At 49.1% G+C, this 17648-nt stretch overlaps 1 protein-coding gene across 1 annotated transcript in view; it reads right to left on the reverse strand.

The window, feature by feature from the left end:
* The window catches only part of LOC139272251 (matrilin-4-like), a 74033-nt gene extending 56670 nt beyond the window's left edge, over positions 1-17363 (reverse strand). The window contains exons 1-4 of the mRNA XM_070888582.1: positions 17342-17363; positions 6136-6279; positions 875-1174; positions 541-750 (exon numbers count right to left, since the gene is read on the reverse strand). Coding sequence (XP_070744683.1) covers positions 541-750; positions 875-1174; positions 6136-6279; positions 17342-17363 — 676 coding nt within the window. The remainder of the gene's footprint in view (positions 1-540; positions 751-874; positions 1175-6135; positions 6280-17341) is intronic.
* Between the last annotated feature and the right edge of the window lie 285 nt (positions 17364-17648).

A 17648-nucleotide genomic window follows, 5' to 3' on the forward strand; every position in this document is an offset into this window, starting at 1 on the left:
TCAAACGGGAGGTTGCCCTTGATTTTGTCGGCGTGCATATTGAACCCGGCATCACACATTATTCCATCGTTTACATTCATGATACATTGGCTCCGATCGCACTCAGGTACGAATTCACATTCGTCAATTACACCTTTTCCCTCAATTACATATTTTCCCTGTATATTACCAGCATCGCTGTACAATATTACAGTTAGACACTTGTAGTCATCAATTACATCTTTTCCACATATCCTACCAGCATCGCTGATCAACTTTTAGATACTTGCATTTGTTAATTACATCTCTTACATTAGTATCACTGGCATCGCTGTACAAAAAGTGGAACTGTCCCTTTAATTGTTCTGGGTTGCCGGTCCCCTTTAAGAGGGCCTTGCAATCTTTACCCCAATCCGTTTCGCTGCTTGGCATCACGTGTTGCTCCCTCAACACTGCCCCTCGTGGTCTGGTTGTGGCCATCTTGATTTCAGGCGCTTCACGTCGTGGTGAGGGCGCCATCTTCTTTCTCTCCAGATTCTGCCACTGAAGCCGGGAATTTACCTTCTGCGTCGATCTTCTTCCTTCGGAGTCCTGCCACAGCCCGGAAGGTGAGGTCTGGTCGTTCGGGTTGGATCATCTCGCCATTGGGTCGTGCGATCTGTGTCGTCGCTGCGCAGTCGAGTTGGACGGTAGGATCTCCAGGTGCTGAGCTGGATCCAAATTTGGGGCCGCCGTAGGACGTCGATCGCCGGGACCTGGAGGCTTTCCCACCTCCAACAGATTTGGATCTCTTTCATCCATCTTCTTCCTAGCAGCGTTGGACCATCACCAGCAACGATCCACAAAGGTAACTTGTGCATCGCGCCGCCATGGGACACCTGGACATCCACGCTGCCAACGACTGGGATGGTGTCGTTTGTGTAAGTGAGTAGCTTCGCCTGGATTGGTAGCATTTTGGGTTGTTCAATAGGATTGTCCCGGAGTTTCTCGAAGGCCACCTGGTTCATCAGCGATTGGCTCGCCCCTGTGTCGACCTCCATCGGGACTGGAACACCGTTGATTTCGACTTCTATTTTCAACGGGGAGCTCTCAGTCGAGCAGGTAAACACTCCGTACACCTCTTCCTGGGGCTGAGCTGCCTCCTGGACTCTCGCTTCCTCTTCATCAGCGCTGGAGCCCGGGTGATCGGCCAACTCTTCAGCGACTCGGTAAGTAAAATTTCATTTACACATTTGCTGGAGATGGCCTTTAGTGTTACAGCCTTTGCAAGTATAGTCTCTGTAGCGGCACTAGTGGGCTCTGTGATTTCCTCCACAGCACCAGTATGGGGCTGACTGGTTGACCCCCTGCGGCGGACTCAGGGTTGCGGGACTCGGGGTCGCAGTCTTGCCTCTGAAAGGCGCCATTCGATTCACTGTACTTGCCGGGTTAGAGTCCTGGAGTTGAGTCATCATCCTTCTGGAATCGCAAGCCGAGGCCATGAACGCCTGGCTCACGTTAATTGGCTTCTGCAGGGTGAACGTGGTGTCCGCAGAGAGCAGCCTGTGGAGGAGGCCTTCATGGCCGCTTCCAAAGATGTCCCTCAGTGCTTCGGTGAGGTGGTCACCAAAATCACACGGGTGCAGTCAATCGTCTGAGGTCTGCAGCATGTTTTGCGATTTCTTGGCCTTCGGGCCGCCGGTGTGTGTAGAACAAGTGTCTGGCTGTGAGGATGCTCTCTTTAGGCTTGAGCTGTTCCTGTATCAACGTTACGAGCTCCGCAAATGTTTTGGTTGTTGTCTTCTCTGGGGCTAGTAAGTCCCTGACAAGGCCATAAATGGTGGGCCCACAACTGCTGAGCAGGATAGCTCTGCACTTATCAGCCAGCGAGGTCGGTGTATCTCCAGTCAGGTCGTTCGCGATGAAATAGTGTTCGAGCCTTTCCACAAAGGCATCCCAATCTTCCCCATCAGAAAATTGTTGAAAGTTGCCAAGGTTAGCCATTTCTCGTGTGGAAATTCGTATTCTCGTCACCAATTATTGTGTCTGTAAGCACTCTAGTAATGACTCCACAAGGTAAGGTATTGCACTTGAACTGTTGTGACCTTAGTCCATTTATTGCAGCTCCTGAATGAGGTTACAGTAAGGTGAGCTCCCTTTTATCCTTGGTTACCTGCGGTGTGCAGGTGACCTTAAGGTCTCCACCAGTTGCACCCTCTGGTGGTACAGGCATATTGTACACAGTGTGAAGATACATTCAATGGTCGTATGTAACTGTTCATTGAGTGTACAGGGTATATACGTACACAACAGTAATATCAGAGCATTAGGGAAGCAGTGACAGGATCGATCCAAGTCAGCATGGATTTATCAATGGGAAATCATGCTTGACAAATCTTCTAGAATTTTTTGAGGATGTAACTAGTAGAGTGGACAAGGAAGAACCAGTGTATGTGGTGTATTTGGACTTTCAAAAGGCTTTTGACAAGGTCCCACACAAGAGATTAGTGTGCAAAATTAAAGCACATGGTATTGGGGGTAATGTATTGACGTGGATAGAGAACTGGTTGGCAGACAGGAAGCAAAGAATAGAAATAAATGAGTCCTTTTCAGAATGCCAAGCAGTGACTAGTGGGGTGCCACAGGGCTCAGTGCTGGGTCCCCAGCTATTTACAATATACATTAATGATTTGGATGAGGGAATTGAGTGTAATATCTCCAAGTTTGCAGATGACACTAAGCTGGGTGGCGGTGTGAGCCATGAATAGGACGCTAAGAGGCTGCAGGGTGACTTGGACAGGTTAGGTGAATGGGCAAACGCTTGGCAGATGCAGTATAATGTGGATAAATGTGAAGTTATTCACTTTGGTGGCAAAAACACGAAGGCAGAATATTATCTGAATGGCAGCAGATTAGGAAAAGGGGAGGTACAACGAGACCTGGGTGCTATGGTACATCAGTCATTGAAAGTTGGCATGCAGTACAGCAGGCGGTGAAGAAGGCAACTGGCATGTTGGCCTTCATAGCTAGAGGTTTTGAGTATAGGAGCAGGGAGGTCTTACTGCAGTTGTACAGGGCTTTGGTGAGGCCATACCTGGAATATTGTGTTCAGTTTTGGTCTCCTAATCTGAGGAAGGACATTCTTGCTATTGAGGGAGTGCAGCGAAGGTTCACCAGACTGATTCCCGGGATGGCTGGACTGACATATGAGGAGAGACTGGATCGACTGGGCCTGTATTCACTGGAGTTTAGAAGGATGAGAGGGGATCTCATAGAAACATGTAAAATTCTGACGAGACTGGACAGGTTAGATGCCGGAAGAATGTTCCCGATGTTGGGGAAGTCCAGAACCGGGGACATAGACTTAGGATAAGGGGTAAGCCATTTAGGACTGAGATGAGGAGGAAATTCTTCACTCAGAGAGTTGTTAACCTGTGGAATTCCCTGCCGCAGAGAGTTGTTGATGCCAGTTCATTGGATATATTCAAGAGGGAGGTAGATATGGCCCTTATGGCTAAAGGGATCAAGGGGTATGGAGAGAAAGCAGGAAAGGGGTGCTGAGGTGAATGATCAGCCATGATCTTATTGAATGGTGGTGCAGGCTCGAAGGGCCGTATGGCCTACTCCTGCACCTATTTTCTATGTTTCTATGTTTCTATATTTCTCACCGGATGACGAAAGAGATAGAGAGTAAGATGAAGCAGAAAAAGAGATGTCAGATGTATGACAGATGTCAAGTCGAAAAAGCATCTGAGAATCAGGCTAAATATGGAAAGTTCAGAGAAGTGAAAAAGAAAATAAGAGGGGCAGAGAGAGGTTATGAGAATAGAATGGCAGCTAACAAAAAAATAATGCAACAGTCTTCTATTGGCATATAAATAGTAATCGGGTATAGTACGGGTGCCGGGTGGGCAGGGGAAACGTTACAGGGACACCCTCAAAGCCTCCCTGATAAAGTGCAACATCCCCACTGACAACTGGGAGTCCCTGGCCAAAGACCGCCCTAAGTGGAGGAAGAGCATCCGGGAGGGCGCTAAGCACCTCGAGTCTCGTCGCCGAGATCATGCAGGAAACAAGCGCAGGAAGCGGAAGGAGCGTGCGGCAAACCAGACTCCCCACCCACCCCTTCCCTCAACCACTGTCTGTCCCACCTGTGACAGAGACTGTAATTCCCGTATTGGACTGTTCAGTCACCTGAGAACTCACTTTTAGAGTGGAAGCAAATCTTCCTCGATTTCGAGGGACGGCCTATGATGATGTGGCCGATTAAGGACCAAGAAGTAGACCCGTGCATGGAGGCAGAGGGTATGGCTGAGGTACTAAATGAGTACTTTGCATCTGTCTTCACCAAGGAAGAAGATGCTGCCATAGACACAGTAAAGGAAGAGGTGGAGGCCATACTGGATGGGATAAATATTGATAAAGAGGAGGTACTAGAAAAGTTGCCTGTACTTAAAATAGATAAGTTACCAGGACTGGATGGGATGAGGAAGTGAAGGAAGAAATCGCGGAGGTATTGGCCATAATCTTCCAATCCTCCTTCGAAACAGGGGTGGGGCCAGAGGACTGGAAAATTGCAAACGTTACACCCTTGTTCAAAAAAGGGTGTTAAGATAAACCCAGCAACTACAGGCCAGTCAGTTTAACCTCGGTGGGAAAGCTTTTAGAAAGGATAATCAGGGACAAAATTACCAGTCACTTGGACAAGTGTGGATTAATTAAGGAAAGCCAGCACGGATTTGTTAAAGGCAAATTGTGTTTAACTAACCAGATCGAGTTTTTTGATGAGGCAGCAGAGAGGGTTGATGAGAGCAATGTGGTTGACGTGGTGTACATGGATTTCCAAAAGGCGTTTGATAAAAGTGCCACATAACAGGCTTGCCAGCAACGTTGAAGTCCATGGAACAACAGGGACAGTGGCAGCATGGATATGGAATTGGCTCAGTGACAGGAGACAGAGAGTAGAGGTGAACGGTTGTTTAGACTGGAGGAAGGTATACAGTGGTGTTCCCCGGGGTCGGTACTGGGACTACTGCTTTTCTTGATGTATATTAATGGCTTGGACTTGGGTGTACAGGGCACAATTTCAAAATTTGCAGATGGCACAAAACTTGGAAGTATAGTGAACAGTGAGGAGGATAGTGATAGACTTCAGGAGGACATAGACAGGCTGGGGGAATGGGCAGACACGTGGCAGATGAAATTTAATGCAGGAAAGTGTGAAGTGATACATTTTGGTAAATTTTTATAAACTAAAGGGCACAATCCTAAAGGGGGTGCATGAACAGAGAGACCTGGGGGAACAAAAGCAAAATACTGCGGATGCTGGAAATCTGAAATATAAATATAAAACGCTTAAAATACTCTGCGGGTCAGGCAGCATCTGTGGCGAGAGAAACCGAGTTAATGTTTCAGGTCGATGACCCTTCATCAGAACTGGAGAAAGTTAGAGGTGTAACAGGTTCTTAAGCAAGCGCAGAGGCCGGGAAAGGGGGGGGGAGGGAGGAAAGAACAAATGGGAAGGTCTGTGACAGGGTGGAAGGTAGGAGAGATTAGAGAGACAAAAGGGATGATGGTTCGAGGCAAAAGGAGATGGTAATGGGACAAGTTAGGAAACAAAAGATGAGTCTAGAGGAGGTGCAAATGGCAGAATCACCAACGGCCGCCTTGGGAAAGAGAGAAAAAAAGACAGAGAAAAAAATATAGGGGCAGGGGTTATAGTCTGAAATTGTTGAACTCGATGTTGAGTCCAGAAGACTGTAAAGTGCCAAAACGAAAGATGAGGTGCTGTTCCTCGAGCTTGCGTTGAGCTTCATTGGAACAGTGTAGGAGACCGAGGATGGAGAGGTCGGAGTAGGAATGGAGCAGGGAATTAAAGTGACAGGTGACCGGAAGCTCAGGGTCACACTTACGGACTGAATGGAGGTTTCCGCAAAGCGGTCACCCAGTCTACGCTTGGTCTCCCCAGTGTAGAGGAGACCGCATCGTGAGCAGCGAATACATTAGGGCCGAAATTCAGCTCCGCCCAAAACGGGGTGTGCCTACCGCTGTTTGGCCACCATTACCACCGCCATTAAAAAAGAAAATGGCGGCCAGCGGTTTTGGCCGGCAGGAATCGGCACGTTGCCACGGTGTGGGTGAGGAGCTCGGAGCAGAGTTTGCCACAGGGAAATTTACCTTCTGCTAATTTGACCTTAAAGGCCGGGGTTTGTAGCTCGGCCCTGAGGGAGTAAGGCATTTCAGTGAAGGCCATGGCTGCTGCCCCTGTACCAAGGAGGGCCACCCGTTTATCAGATGCCGAGGCGGAGACACTGATGCGGGCTGTGGGGGGAAGGAGGCACAGTGATCCAACACAAAGAGCTGTCGGGGACACCGACAGGAAGCAGGTTGTTTCATGCTGAATATCACTTCCGGGGCGGAGAGGCAGCGGTGCGTGCTCTGACTGCGTCATTACGGCCACACACACAATACCGCGGCGGGGTGGGGGAGTGGGGGGAGCAGGGGGAGCGGGGGAGAGCGGGGGGAGCGAGGGGAGTGGGGGGGAGCGGGGGGAGCGGGGTGAGTGGGGGGGAGTGGGGGGGGAGCGGGGGGAGTGGGTGGAAGTGGGTGGGAGTGGGGGGAGCGGGACGCGAGTGGGGGGAGCGGGACGCGAGTGGGGGGAGCGGGGGGAATGGAGGGAGCGGGGGGAGCGGTGGGAGTGGGGGGAGCGGGGGGGAGCGGGGGGAGTGGGGGGAGCGGGGGGAGTGAGGGGAGCGGGATGCGAGTGGGGGAGCGGGGGGTATTGGGGGGAGCGGGGGGTAGTGGGGGGAGCGAAGGAGAGTGGGGGAGCGGAGGGAGCAGGGCGGGAGTGGGGGAAGCGGGGGGCAGTGGAGGGAATGGGATGGAGTGGGGAGATCAGGGGGTTGTGGGGGAATCGGGGAGGGTGTGGGCGGAATGCGGGAGTGGGGGGGAGTGGGGGGATTGGGGGTAGCGGGGCGGTAGCGGGGGGGGAGTGGGGGGAGCAGGGCGTGAGTGGGGGGATCAGGGGGAGCAGGGAAGGAGTGGGGGGAGTGGGGATTGGAGTGGGGGGAGCGAGGGGAGAGTGGGGGGAGTGGGGGGAGCAGGGCAGGAGTGGGTGGAATATGGGAGCGGGGGGGGAGTGAGGGGAGCGAGGGGAGAGTGAGGGGAGAGTGGGGGGAGTGGGGGGAGTGGGGGGAGCAGTGGGTAGTGGGGGGAGTGGGGGGAGCAGGGCAGGAGTGGGTGGAATATGGGAGCGGGGGGGGAGTGAGGGGAGCGAGGGGAGAGTGAGGGGAGAGTGGGGGGAGTGGGGGGAGTGGGGGGAGTGGGGGGAGCAGTGGGTAGTGGGGGGAGTGGGGGGAGCAGGGCAGGAGTGGGTGGAATATGGGAGCGGGGGGGGAGTGAGGGGAGCGAGGGGAGAGTGAGGGGAGCGAGGGGAGAGTGGGGGGTGTGGGAGGAGTGGGGGGAGCGGGGGGAGCAGGGCGGGAGTGGGGGGAGCAGTGGGTAGTGGGGGGAGCGGGGCAGAAGTGAGCAAAAAAAACCCCGAGAACAATTTCGCGTCTCCTCCAATTGGTTGGTGCTCTCCGAAGGTAACAGACCTTTTCACGAGGCTGAATTTTGGCCCCACAGTATAATAAATTGCAAGAAGTAAATCGGTGTTTCACCTGGGAGGAGTGTTTGGGGCCCTTGACAGCGAGAAGGGAGGAGGTAAAAGGGCAGGTGTTGCATCTTCTGCGCTTGCATGGGAAGGTGCCGTGGGAAGGGGAGGGGGTGCTGGGGGTGATTGAGGAGTGGAGCAGGGTGTCAGGGAGGGAGTGGTCCCTTCGGAATGCTGAGAGGGAAGGGGAAGATGTGATTGGTGGTGGGATCATGCTGCAGGTGGTGGAAATGGCGGAGGATGATCCGTTGAACATGGAGACTGGTGGGGTGAAAGGTGAGGACAAGGGGAACCCTGTCATGGTTCCGGGAGGGAGGGGAAGGGGTGAGAGCAGAATTGCGGGATATTTAACAGACACAGTCGAGGGTCATGTTAACCACGGAGGAGGGGAATCCTCGGTTGAGGAAAAAGGAAGACATGGCAGAGGCACTTGTGTGAAAGATGGCGTCGTCAGAGCAGATGCGATGGAGATGGAAAAACTGGGAGAATGGAATGGAGTCCTTACAGGATGCGGGGTGGGAGGAAGTGTAGTCTAGGTAGCTGTGGGAGTCAGTGGGCTTGTAGTGAATGTTAGTCAATAGTCTATCCCCAGAAATGGAGGCAGAGAAGTCGAGGAAGGGAAGGGTCGGAGATGGACCTTGTGAAGGTGAGGGAAGGGTGGAAATTGGAGGCAAAGTGAATGAAATTTTCTAGTTCAGGGCGAGAGCAGGAAACCGATACAGTCATCAATGTACCGGAAATAGAGGGAGGGCCCGATTAGGGCTGGACCAAAGAATGTTCCACATATCCCACCAAACCTAGGTGTATATGTACACAAATCGTTGAAGGTGGCAGGACAGGTTGAGAAAGCCGTTAAAAAAAGCTTACAGGATTCTGGGCTTCATAAATAGAGGCACAGAGTACCAAAGGAGGAAGTTATGACAAACCTTTATAAAACACTGGTTCGGCCCCAACTGGAGTATTGAGTCCACCTGGGCACCACACTTTAGGAAGGATGTGAAGGCCTTAGAGAGGGTGCAGAAAAGATTTACGAGAATGGTTCCAGGGATGAGGGACTTCAGTTACAGGGATAGACTGGAGAAGCTGGGGCTGTTCTCTTTGGAGCAGAGAATATTGAGAGGAGATTTGATCGAGGTGTTCAAAATCATGAGGGGTCTGGACAGAGTAGAGAGAGAGAAACTGTTCCCATTGCCGGAAGAGTCGAGAACCAGAGAACACAGATTTAAGGCGATTGGCAGAAGAACCAAAGGCGACACAGTGAGTGTTTGGGGTCTGGAATGTACTGCCTGAAAGGGTGGTGGAGACAGCCTCAATCGTGGCTTTCAATGTGATCCAGACCTAAAATGGGTGCCGCAAGATCCAATATGGCGGGAGGGGTGCGCGCGCGCTGAATCCGCACCGGAAGTGCACCGTCCGCCATATTGGATCGTAAGTCCAGGGCGGGTGTTGGAAAATCAAAAAGCTGCGTTCAAATATTTCGTACTCTTGCTGTAGGATCCTTTTGTGATATTGGGAGTTGGATAAGTACCTGAAGAAAAAGATTTGCAGGGCCACGGGGAAAGGGCGGGGTGTGGGACTAGCTGAGGTGCTCTTGCAGAGAGAACATAAGAAAGAGGAGCAGGAGTAGGCCATATGGCCCCTCGAGCCTGCTCCGCCATTCAATAAGATCATGGCTGATCTGATCATGGACTCAGCTCCACTTTCCTACCCGCTCCACATGACCCTTCACTCCCTTATCATTCAAAAATCTGTCTTTCTCCGCCTTAAAATTATTCAATGAGCCAGCACTGCTCAATGGGCCAAATGGCCTTGTTCGGCACTGTAACTATTCTATATTCTATGAGTACAGGCCCAATTGGCTCAATCTCTCCCCATAGGGCAATCCTCTCTTCCCAGCAATTTAAGCCTACCTGTTACTAGATGGTGCAAGCATCATCAGAGGCAGTCCCTCGAAATCGAGGAAGACTTGCTTCCACTCTAAAAGTGAGTTCTCAGGTGACTGAACAGTCCAATACAGGAATTACAGTCTCTGTCACAGGTGGGACAGACAGTGGTTGAGGGAAAGGGAGGGTGGGACTGGTTTGCCGCAGGCTCCTTCCGCTGCCTGCGCTTGTTTTCTGCATGCTCTCGGCGACGAGACTCGAGGTGCTCAACGCCCTCTCAGATGCTCTTCCTCCACTTAGGGGGGTCTTTGGCCAGGGACTCCCAGGAGTCAGTGGGGATGTTGCACTTTATCAGGGAGGCTTTGAGGGTGCACTTGAAACGTTTCCTCTGCCCACCTGGGGCTCGCTTGCTGTGCAGGAGTTCCGAGTAGAGCGCTCGCTTTGGGAGTCTCGTGTCGGGCATGCGGACAATGTGGGCCGCCCAGCGGAGCTGGTCGAGTGTGGTCAGTGCTTCGATGCTGGGGATGTTGGCCTGGACGAGGACGCTGACGTTGGTGCGTGTGCCGTCCCAGGGGATTTGCAGGATCTGAAGGACAGTGCAATATGCAGAGGCTGAACGGCTTTTATACTTGGAACTGAGCCAGAGACTTTTGCAACTAGGTTGATGCAGCATCACTGGCGTTTGATGAGTTCCTGGTTGCCATGAGCTCCATGTTCTGGTACCAAGCCCATCCGTCTACAGTGCCCAGGATTTCAGCTGTCTGCCCATCACCACCAAGATAGGGTGCTGGGGCCGGGAGGGGGCGGTGGGAGGGGATGGTGTGTAGCTGGATGAAGGGGAAGAGACATACAGCTCAGGGATGCTAGAATCTGTATTATACTTGGTCTGGGAATGGTTAATGGTCCAATGCCAGCAATTACATACCTTACCTTGATCATCGGATCATACTAGGGGCCATTTGGCCCATCGTGACTGTACCGGCTCTTTGAATGAGCGAACCGATTAGTCCCACTCCCCTGCTCTTCCCCCACATCCCTGTAAATGCTTCCCGTTTGAGTCTTTATCCAATTCCCTGTTTGAAAGTTACTATCAAATCTGCTCCCACCGACCTTTCAGGCAGTGCGTTCCCGATCACAATAACTCGCTGTGTAAATAAACTCTCCTCATCTCCCCCCCAGCTCTTATGCTAATTATCTTAAATTTGTGACCTCTGGTTATAGATGTTAGTATTCCAACGGTTACACGCCATTGATTAAAATTCCAAATAATCGATAGATCACACCAGTGAATTCCTTTGCACAAATGTATTTCTTCATAAAAAGGCCAGACTTGCATTTATATAGCACCTTTCACAATCATCTGATATTTCAAAGCACTTTACAACCAATGAAGTACTTCTGAAGTGTAGTCACTGTTGTAATGTAGGAAACGCAGCAGTCAATTTGCGCACAGCAAGCTCCCACTAACAGCTATGTGATAATGACCAGATAATCTGCTTTTAGTGATGGGAATTGAGGGATAAATATTGGCCAGTACACCGGGGATAACTCCCCTGCTCTTCTTCGAAATAGTGCCCTGGGATCTTTTACACCCCCCCCTCCCCCCATGAGAGATGATCAAGGTAAGGTTTAAAATCTGCGACACCTCCGACAGTACAGCGCTCCCTCAGTGCTGCATTGCAGAGTCAGCCTAGATTTCTGTGCTCATGTCTCTGGAGTGGGACTCGAACCATAATCTCATGGCTCACGGGCGATTATGCCCATTGAGTTACTTTCTGCCACTGAGAGTGTCACATTGCTGTTTGTGGGAGCTTGCTGTGCAAAAATTCACCACCACATTTCCTATATCACAACAGTGACTACACTTCTTAGAATCATAGAATGGTTAAAGCACAGAAGGAGGCCATTCGGCCCGTCAAGCCCGTGCAGGCTCTCTGCAAGAGCATTTCAGCTAGTTCCACTCCCCGTAGCCCTGTAATTTCTTTTACTTCAGGTACTTATCCAACTCCCTTTTGAAAGCCACGATTGAGTCTGCCTCCATCATCCTCTCAGGCAGCACATTCCAGATCCTAACCACTCGCTGCGTAAAAAACATTTTCCTCATGTTGCCTTTGGTTCTTCTGCTAATCACCTTAAATCTGTGTCCTCTGGTTCTCGACCCTTCCACCAATGGGAACAGTTTCTCTCTCTCTACTCTGTCCAGACCCCTCATGATTTTGAACACCTCGATCAAATCTCCTCTCAACCTTCTCTGCTCCAAGGAGAACAACCCCAGCTTCTCCAGTCTATCCATGTAACTGAAGTCCCTCATCCCTGGAACCATTCTTGTAAATCTTTTCTGCACCCTCTCTAGGGCCTTCACATCCTTCCTAAAGTGCGGTGCCCAGAATTGGACTCAATACTCCAGTTCAGGCCGAACCAGTGTTTTATACAGGTTCATCATAATTTCCTTGCTTTTGTACTCTGTGCCTCTATTTATGAAGCCCAGGATCCTGTATGCTTTTTAAATCGCTTTCTCAACCTGCTCTGCCACCATCAACGATTTGTGCACATGTACCCCCAGGTCTCTCTGTTCATGCACCCCCTGTAGCTTTGTACTCTCTAGTTTATATTGCCTTTTCTCATTCTTTCTACCAAAATGTATCACTTCACACTTTTCTGTGTTAAATTCCATCTGCCACGTGACCGCCCATTCCCCCAGCCTGTCTATGTCTTCCTGAAGTCTATCACTATCCTCCTCACTGTTCGCTGTTCACAAGTTATGTGTCACCTGCAAATTTTGAAATAGTGCCCTGTGCACACAAGTCTAAGTCATTAATATATATCAAGAAAAGCTGTGGTCCCAGTACCGACCCCTAGGGAACACCACTGTATACCTTCCTCCAGTCCGATAAACAACCGTTCACCACGACTAAGGGGACACAGTCTAAGGATAAGGGGGAAGCCATTTAGGACCGAGATGAGGAGGAATTTCTTCACCCAGAGAGTGGTGAACCTGTGGAATTCTCTACCACAGAAAGTTGTTGAGGCCAATTCACTAAATATATTCAAAAAGGAGTTAGATGAAGTCCTTACTACTAGGGGAATCAAGGGGTATGGTGAGAAAGCAGGAATGGGGTACTGAAGTTGCATGTTCAGCCATGAACTCATTGAATGGCGGTGCAGACTAGAAGGGCCGAATGGCCTACTCCTGCACCTATTTTCTATGTTTCTATGTTTCTATGACTCTCTGTCTCCTGTCACTGAGCCAATTCTGTATCCATGATGCCACTGTCCCTGTTATTCCATGGGCTTCAACTTTGCTGGCAAGCCTGTTATGTGGCACTTTATCGAACGCCTTTTGGAAATCTATGTACACCACGTCCACCACATTGCCCTCATCAACCCTTTCTGTTACCTCATCAAAAAACTCGATCAAGTTGGTTAAAGACAATTTTCCTACGTTAAAAAAATACTTCAATGACTGTATAAAATATCATCTCTACTTACACCGCATTTGGTCACTTACTGTAAGAGTTTATCATCATCATATACAGCCCCTTAAAATCGAGGAAGACTTGCTTCCACTCTAAAAGCTAGTTCTCAGGTGACTGAACAGTCCAATACGGGAATTACAGTCTCTGTCACAGGTGGGGCAGACAGTGGTTGGAGGAAAGGGTGGGTGGGACTGGTTTGCCGCACGCTCCTTCCGCTGCCTGCGCTTGTTTTCTGCATGCTCTCGGCGATGAGACTCGAGGTGCTCAGCGCCCTCCCGGATGCACTTCCTCCACTTAGGGTGGTATATGGCCAGGTATCGGTGGGGATGTTGCATTTTATCAGGGAGGCTTTGAGGGTGTTCTTGTAACGTTTCCCCTGCCCACCTGGTGTTTAATGCTAATTTGACATGGCTGAACGTCTACAAGCTTCCGTTTTGTTGATTACAATAAAATGAAATGTTAACAGGCCGATACATAATCTTGGGTGTAAGACACAGTTGGCAGTAAACACGATGTAAATAACCGATTGCTCGAGGGATCGCAATCCTGTTATATTAACATCGGAACTGTCATATTCCCCCTCACTCAGACCGTCAGCCCATCCATTACCGACTAGCTGGGAGAGAGAGAGAGACTGGGTTAAAATTCACCAAGGTAGGCTCTTATTGCAATATAAATGGATTTTCCAATTCATTCTGCCGCAAATCTGAAATCCAGAATTTTGAAAAGACAATCCTCTGTCACTTAGACACAAGTAACAGTACAGACCTTTCATTAGAATGTAGCTGGATGTAGTTCAGAAACTTTAGCCAACATTTTAGCAGAAAGAAGAAAGAAAGACTTACATTTACAAAACACCTTTCACGACCACCGGATGCCTTAAAGCGCTTTACAGCCAACAAAATACTTTTTCAAGTGTTGTAATGTGGGAAACGCGGCAGCAATTTGTGCACAGCAAGCTCCCACATACAGCAACATGGTAATGACCAGATAATCTGTTTTTGATAGCATTAATAACTCTGCCGTATTGTCCAGCTAACATTAACGATCAGAAGTCCCGGTGAATGGAACTCGGTACCTGCTGTTGGGTGGAAACTCCCGCTTTCACTCCGAACCAAGAGTTGCTTTTGCTACTGTATTCAAAGTCACTTCAGAATCGTGAGCCCCTGTCAGGTGTTGCTGCCTCGCTTGGCTGAGATGAAGTAGGAAATACTCCAGAAGCAGAACGCAAAGCACTCTTAAGAAATATATTTAAAAAAAACACACCCCTGGTTTTGTTTGTGGAGCCGTCTATTCCATCAGAGAAGACCTCAATCATTTTTTTTTGCTTGTTGCTAAAGTGGACCATTCTGGCTCATTCGCACATTGCCAGGACAAATCACGGACAATATTATGATTTCCATTAAGGCTAGAAAAAAGCTGTAGACGAGATGGAAATATTGAGCTCAAAGTCCCTCCGATCGCCAAAAGAAATACTCTAGAGAGATAAAACACAAGTTCAAAACGATTAGGCAGAAAGCAACTCAATGTGAAAAAATTGTTTTTCAGTAGAATACACATGAGCACAAATAAAGACTTGCATTTATATAGCGCCTTTCACGACCACCGGACGTCCCAAAATGCTTTACAACCAGAGATGTGCTTTTTGGAGTGGAGTCACTGCTGTAATGTAGAAACCGCGGCAGCCAATGTGCGCACAGCAAGCTCCCACAAACAGCAATGTGATAATGACCAGATCATTTGCCTTAGTGATGTTGGTTGAGGGATAAATATTGGCCCCAGGACATCGGGGATAACTCCCCTGCCCTTCTTCAAAATAGTGCCATGGGATCTTTTACATCCACCTGAGAGAGCAGATGGGGCCTTGGTTTAAAATCTGATCTGAAACATAGCACCTCCAAGTGCAGCACTCAGCTGAAGTGTCAGCCTGGATTATTTTTGTGCTCAAGTGGGACTTGAACCCACAATATTGTGACTCAGAGGGGAGGGTGCTACTCACTGAGCCACAGCTCACACACTAGTGTTCCAAAGCATGGCGTTGAAAGCTGCTGTGCTCCACTGCACATCTTCAGACAGACTTTGCAGTGTCGATTTTTGTACGTTCTGATGCTCACAAGGCAACTGGCTTTTTATGGTAGGATTACATAAGAACATAAGAAATAGGAGCAGGAGTAGGCCATTCGGCCCCTCGAGCCTGCTCCGCCATTTAATACAATCATGGCTGATCCGATCATGGACACAGGTCCACTTCCCTACCCGCTCCCCATAACCCATTATTCCTTTATCAATTAAGAAACTGTCTATCTCTGTCTTAAATTTATTCAATGTCCCAGCTTCCACAGCTCTCTGAGACAGCAAATTCCACAGATTTACAACCCACTGAGAGAAGAAATTCCTCCTCATCTCAGTTTTACATGGGTGGCCCCTTCTTCTAAGATTATGCCCCCTAGTTCTAGTCTCCCCCATCAGTGGAAACATCCTCTCTGCATCCACCTTGTCAAGCCCCCTCATAATCTTATACGTTTCAATAAATCCACCTCTCATTCTTCTGAATTCCAATGAGTATAGACCCAACCTACTCAACCTCTCCTCGTAAGTCAACCCCCTCATCCCCGGAATCAACCTAGTGAACCTTCTCTGAACTGCCTACAAAGCAAGTTCCACCATTCAATGAGATCATGGCTGATCTTCTACCTCAACTCCACTTTCCTGCACTATCCCCATATCCCTTGATTCCCTTAATATCCAAAAATCTATCGATCTCTGTCTTGACTATACTCAACGACTGAACCTCCACAGCCCTCTGGGGTAGAGATTTCCAAATATTCAACACCCTCTGAGCGAAGAAATTTCTCCTCATCTCAGTCCTAAATGGCCGACCCCTTATTCTGAGACTGTGACCCCTGGTTCTAGACCCCTCCCAGCCGGGGGGAAACATCCTCCCTGCATCTACCCTGTCAAGCCCCGTTTCAATGAGATTATAATATAGCTTCCCCTAGTGGATTACTACTCCACCTAGTGGACTACTGTGATAATGCAATAAAAGGGTCATGTGGCAAAGTCACATGATGACAGGTTTTGTCGAAATCTCAATCTCCGATAAACGACTCAGACACCTTCAGCTCCGGCAGAAGTTTCTTTAATTTACTTGCTAGCAAGGGAAAGGTCTCACTCAGTCAATGGCTAAGTGAACACCTTCGCAATGGTACAATTTCACAAGATATTTATACAGTAAAACCCAAGTTATGGCCTCTCCCTGTGTATTGGCTCTGTCTCGCAGTCAGTGAATACAGATAAAGAGTTAATTACTACATCCTTGTCCTGACATGGTTTCCAGATATTTCCTTTTGTCAGGGTTATTAGTTGGCCAGCCAGCCATTACTTGATGAGAGTGTGGTAATGAGCTATTACCTGCCTTGCATTGTGTCAGGATGGTCCAGTTTTCTGGTCAGTTTATCTGTTTGCATCAAATGGATGAGGTCTCTACAAGAGATAATGGCTGGTGGTTTGAGTACTTTGAAAAGGGTGGGGTGGAGTGGAACTGGTGTCATATAGACAATAGGAGAGCACCATGGATGGTACTTGTCTTCAGCAGGATTTGTCTCCTAGCTGTCTGGTGGCTATCAGCCATTTCAAGCCAGGTTTAGTTGTTTATGCAAGCCGACTGCTTTATGCAGAAAGTTCTGGAAGGGCCAGGACTCCATTTTGTTATATATTGCAAAGGGCACAAAAATACCATGTGGTATCAGCTTAGATAAAAATACATTTCCACATTCCCCCATTTTGTCCTTCACAAGGACAACTTAATCCATTCTGATCTTGTACAGTCTCTCTATTTCCATTTCCACACAAGAGCCTTCAGTAGTTGTTGCTACCATAACTCTAGCCGTGGTCTCGGTAGGTAACATGGTTTTTCCCACCCTGGCACAGCAACACTTAACCAAGATAAATAATAGATACAAGGCGAAGACTATCAGCAGGAATATGATCAAACCCTGTACCACAGATCTCCCTAGGGATCCCAACCATCCCGATGCCCAACCCCACAAGGTGATACCGTCCTGGCCAACTGTGTGTTTATACTCTATTACCTTTTTTCTAATGTATTCAACTAGACTGCCGATTTCTTCTGATTTATCCGGGATATACGTACAGCATTCTCCACCTATTAATGCGCATATCCCTCCTTCCTTGGCTAGGAGATAATCTAAGGCCATACAATTTTGGAGAGCCACTGTTCGAATAGCTACCATTTCATCATTCACCCCTTCAAAGGCTTGGGAAGTTGCGTTGGCTACTGATTCGACTAAGTTAGCCAGTTCCCGTAACTGCCATTCAGTTGATGCTATTCCATAGGGTGGCACCATTACCTTGAATATTCCGTTTAGCCATGTCAACTCCCGTTTAACTCTATGACTTCCATAGGCATCCCTTAGAGTTTTTATTGATCTGATAAAAGGGTACCACACATCCTAAGTAACAGGACCCTGTCCAGTTGGCTGGTAACCATGGGTAGGCTTTATGGCCACTAATAAAGTAGGTGCAATTACAGGACATCAGCTCCTGGTCCTTTCGCGCCATCCATACTCGAGTGGTCTCACCTTCCCACCCTTCACCTGGGGCTTTGTTATGGACCATTGTCCAGTTAACGGTTGCTATCTTTCTCCCATCAGTGGG

The sequence above is a fragment of the Pristiophorus japonicus genome, chromosome 1, assembly GCF_044704955.1.
Source record: "Pristiophorus japonicus isolate sPriJap1 chromosome 1, sPriJap1.hap1, whole genome shotgun sequence".
Classification (NCBI taxonomy): Eukaryota; Metazoa; Chordata; class Chondrichthyes; family Pristiophoridae; genus Pristiophorus; species Pristiophorus japonicus.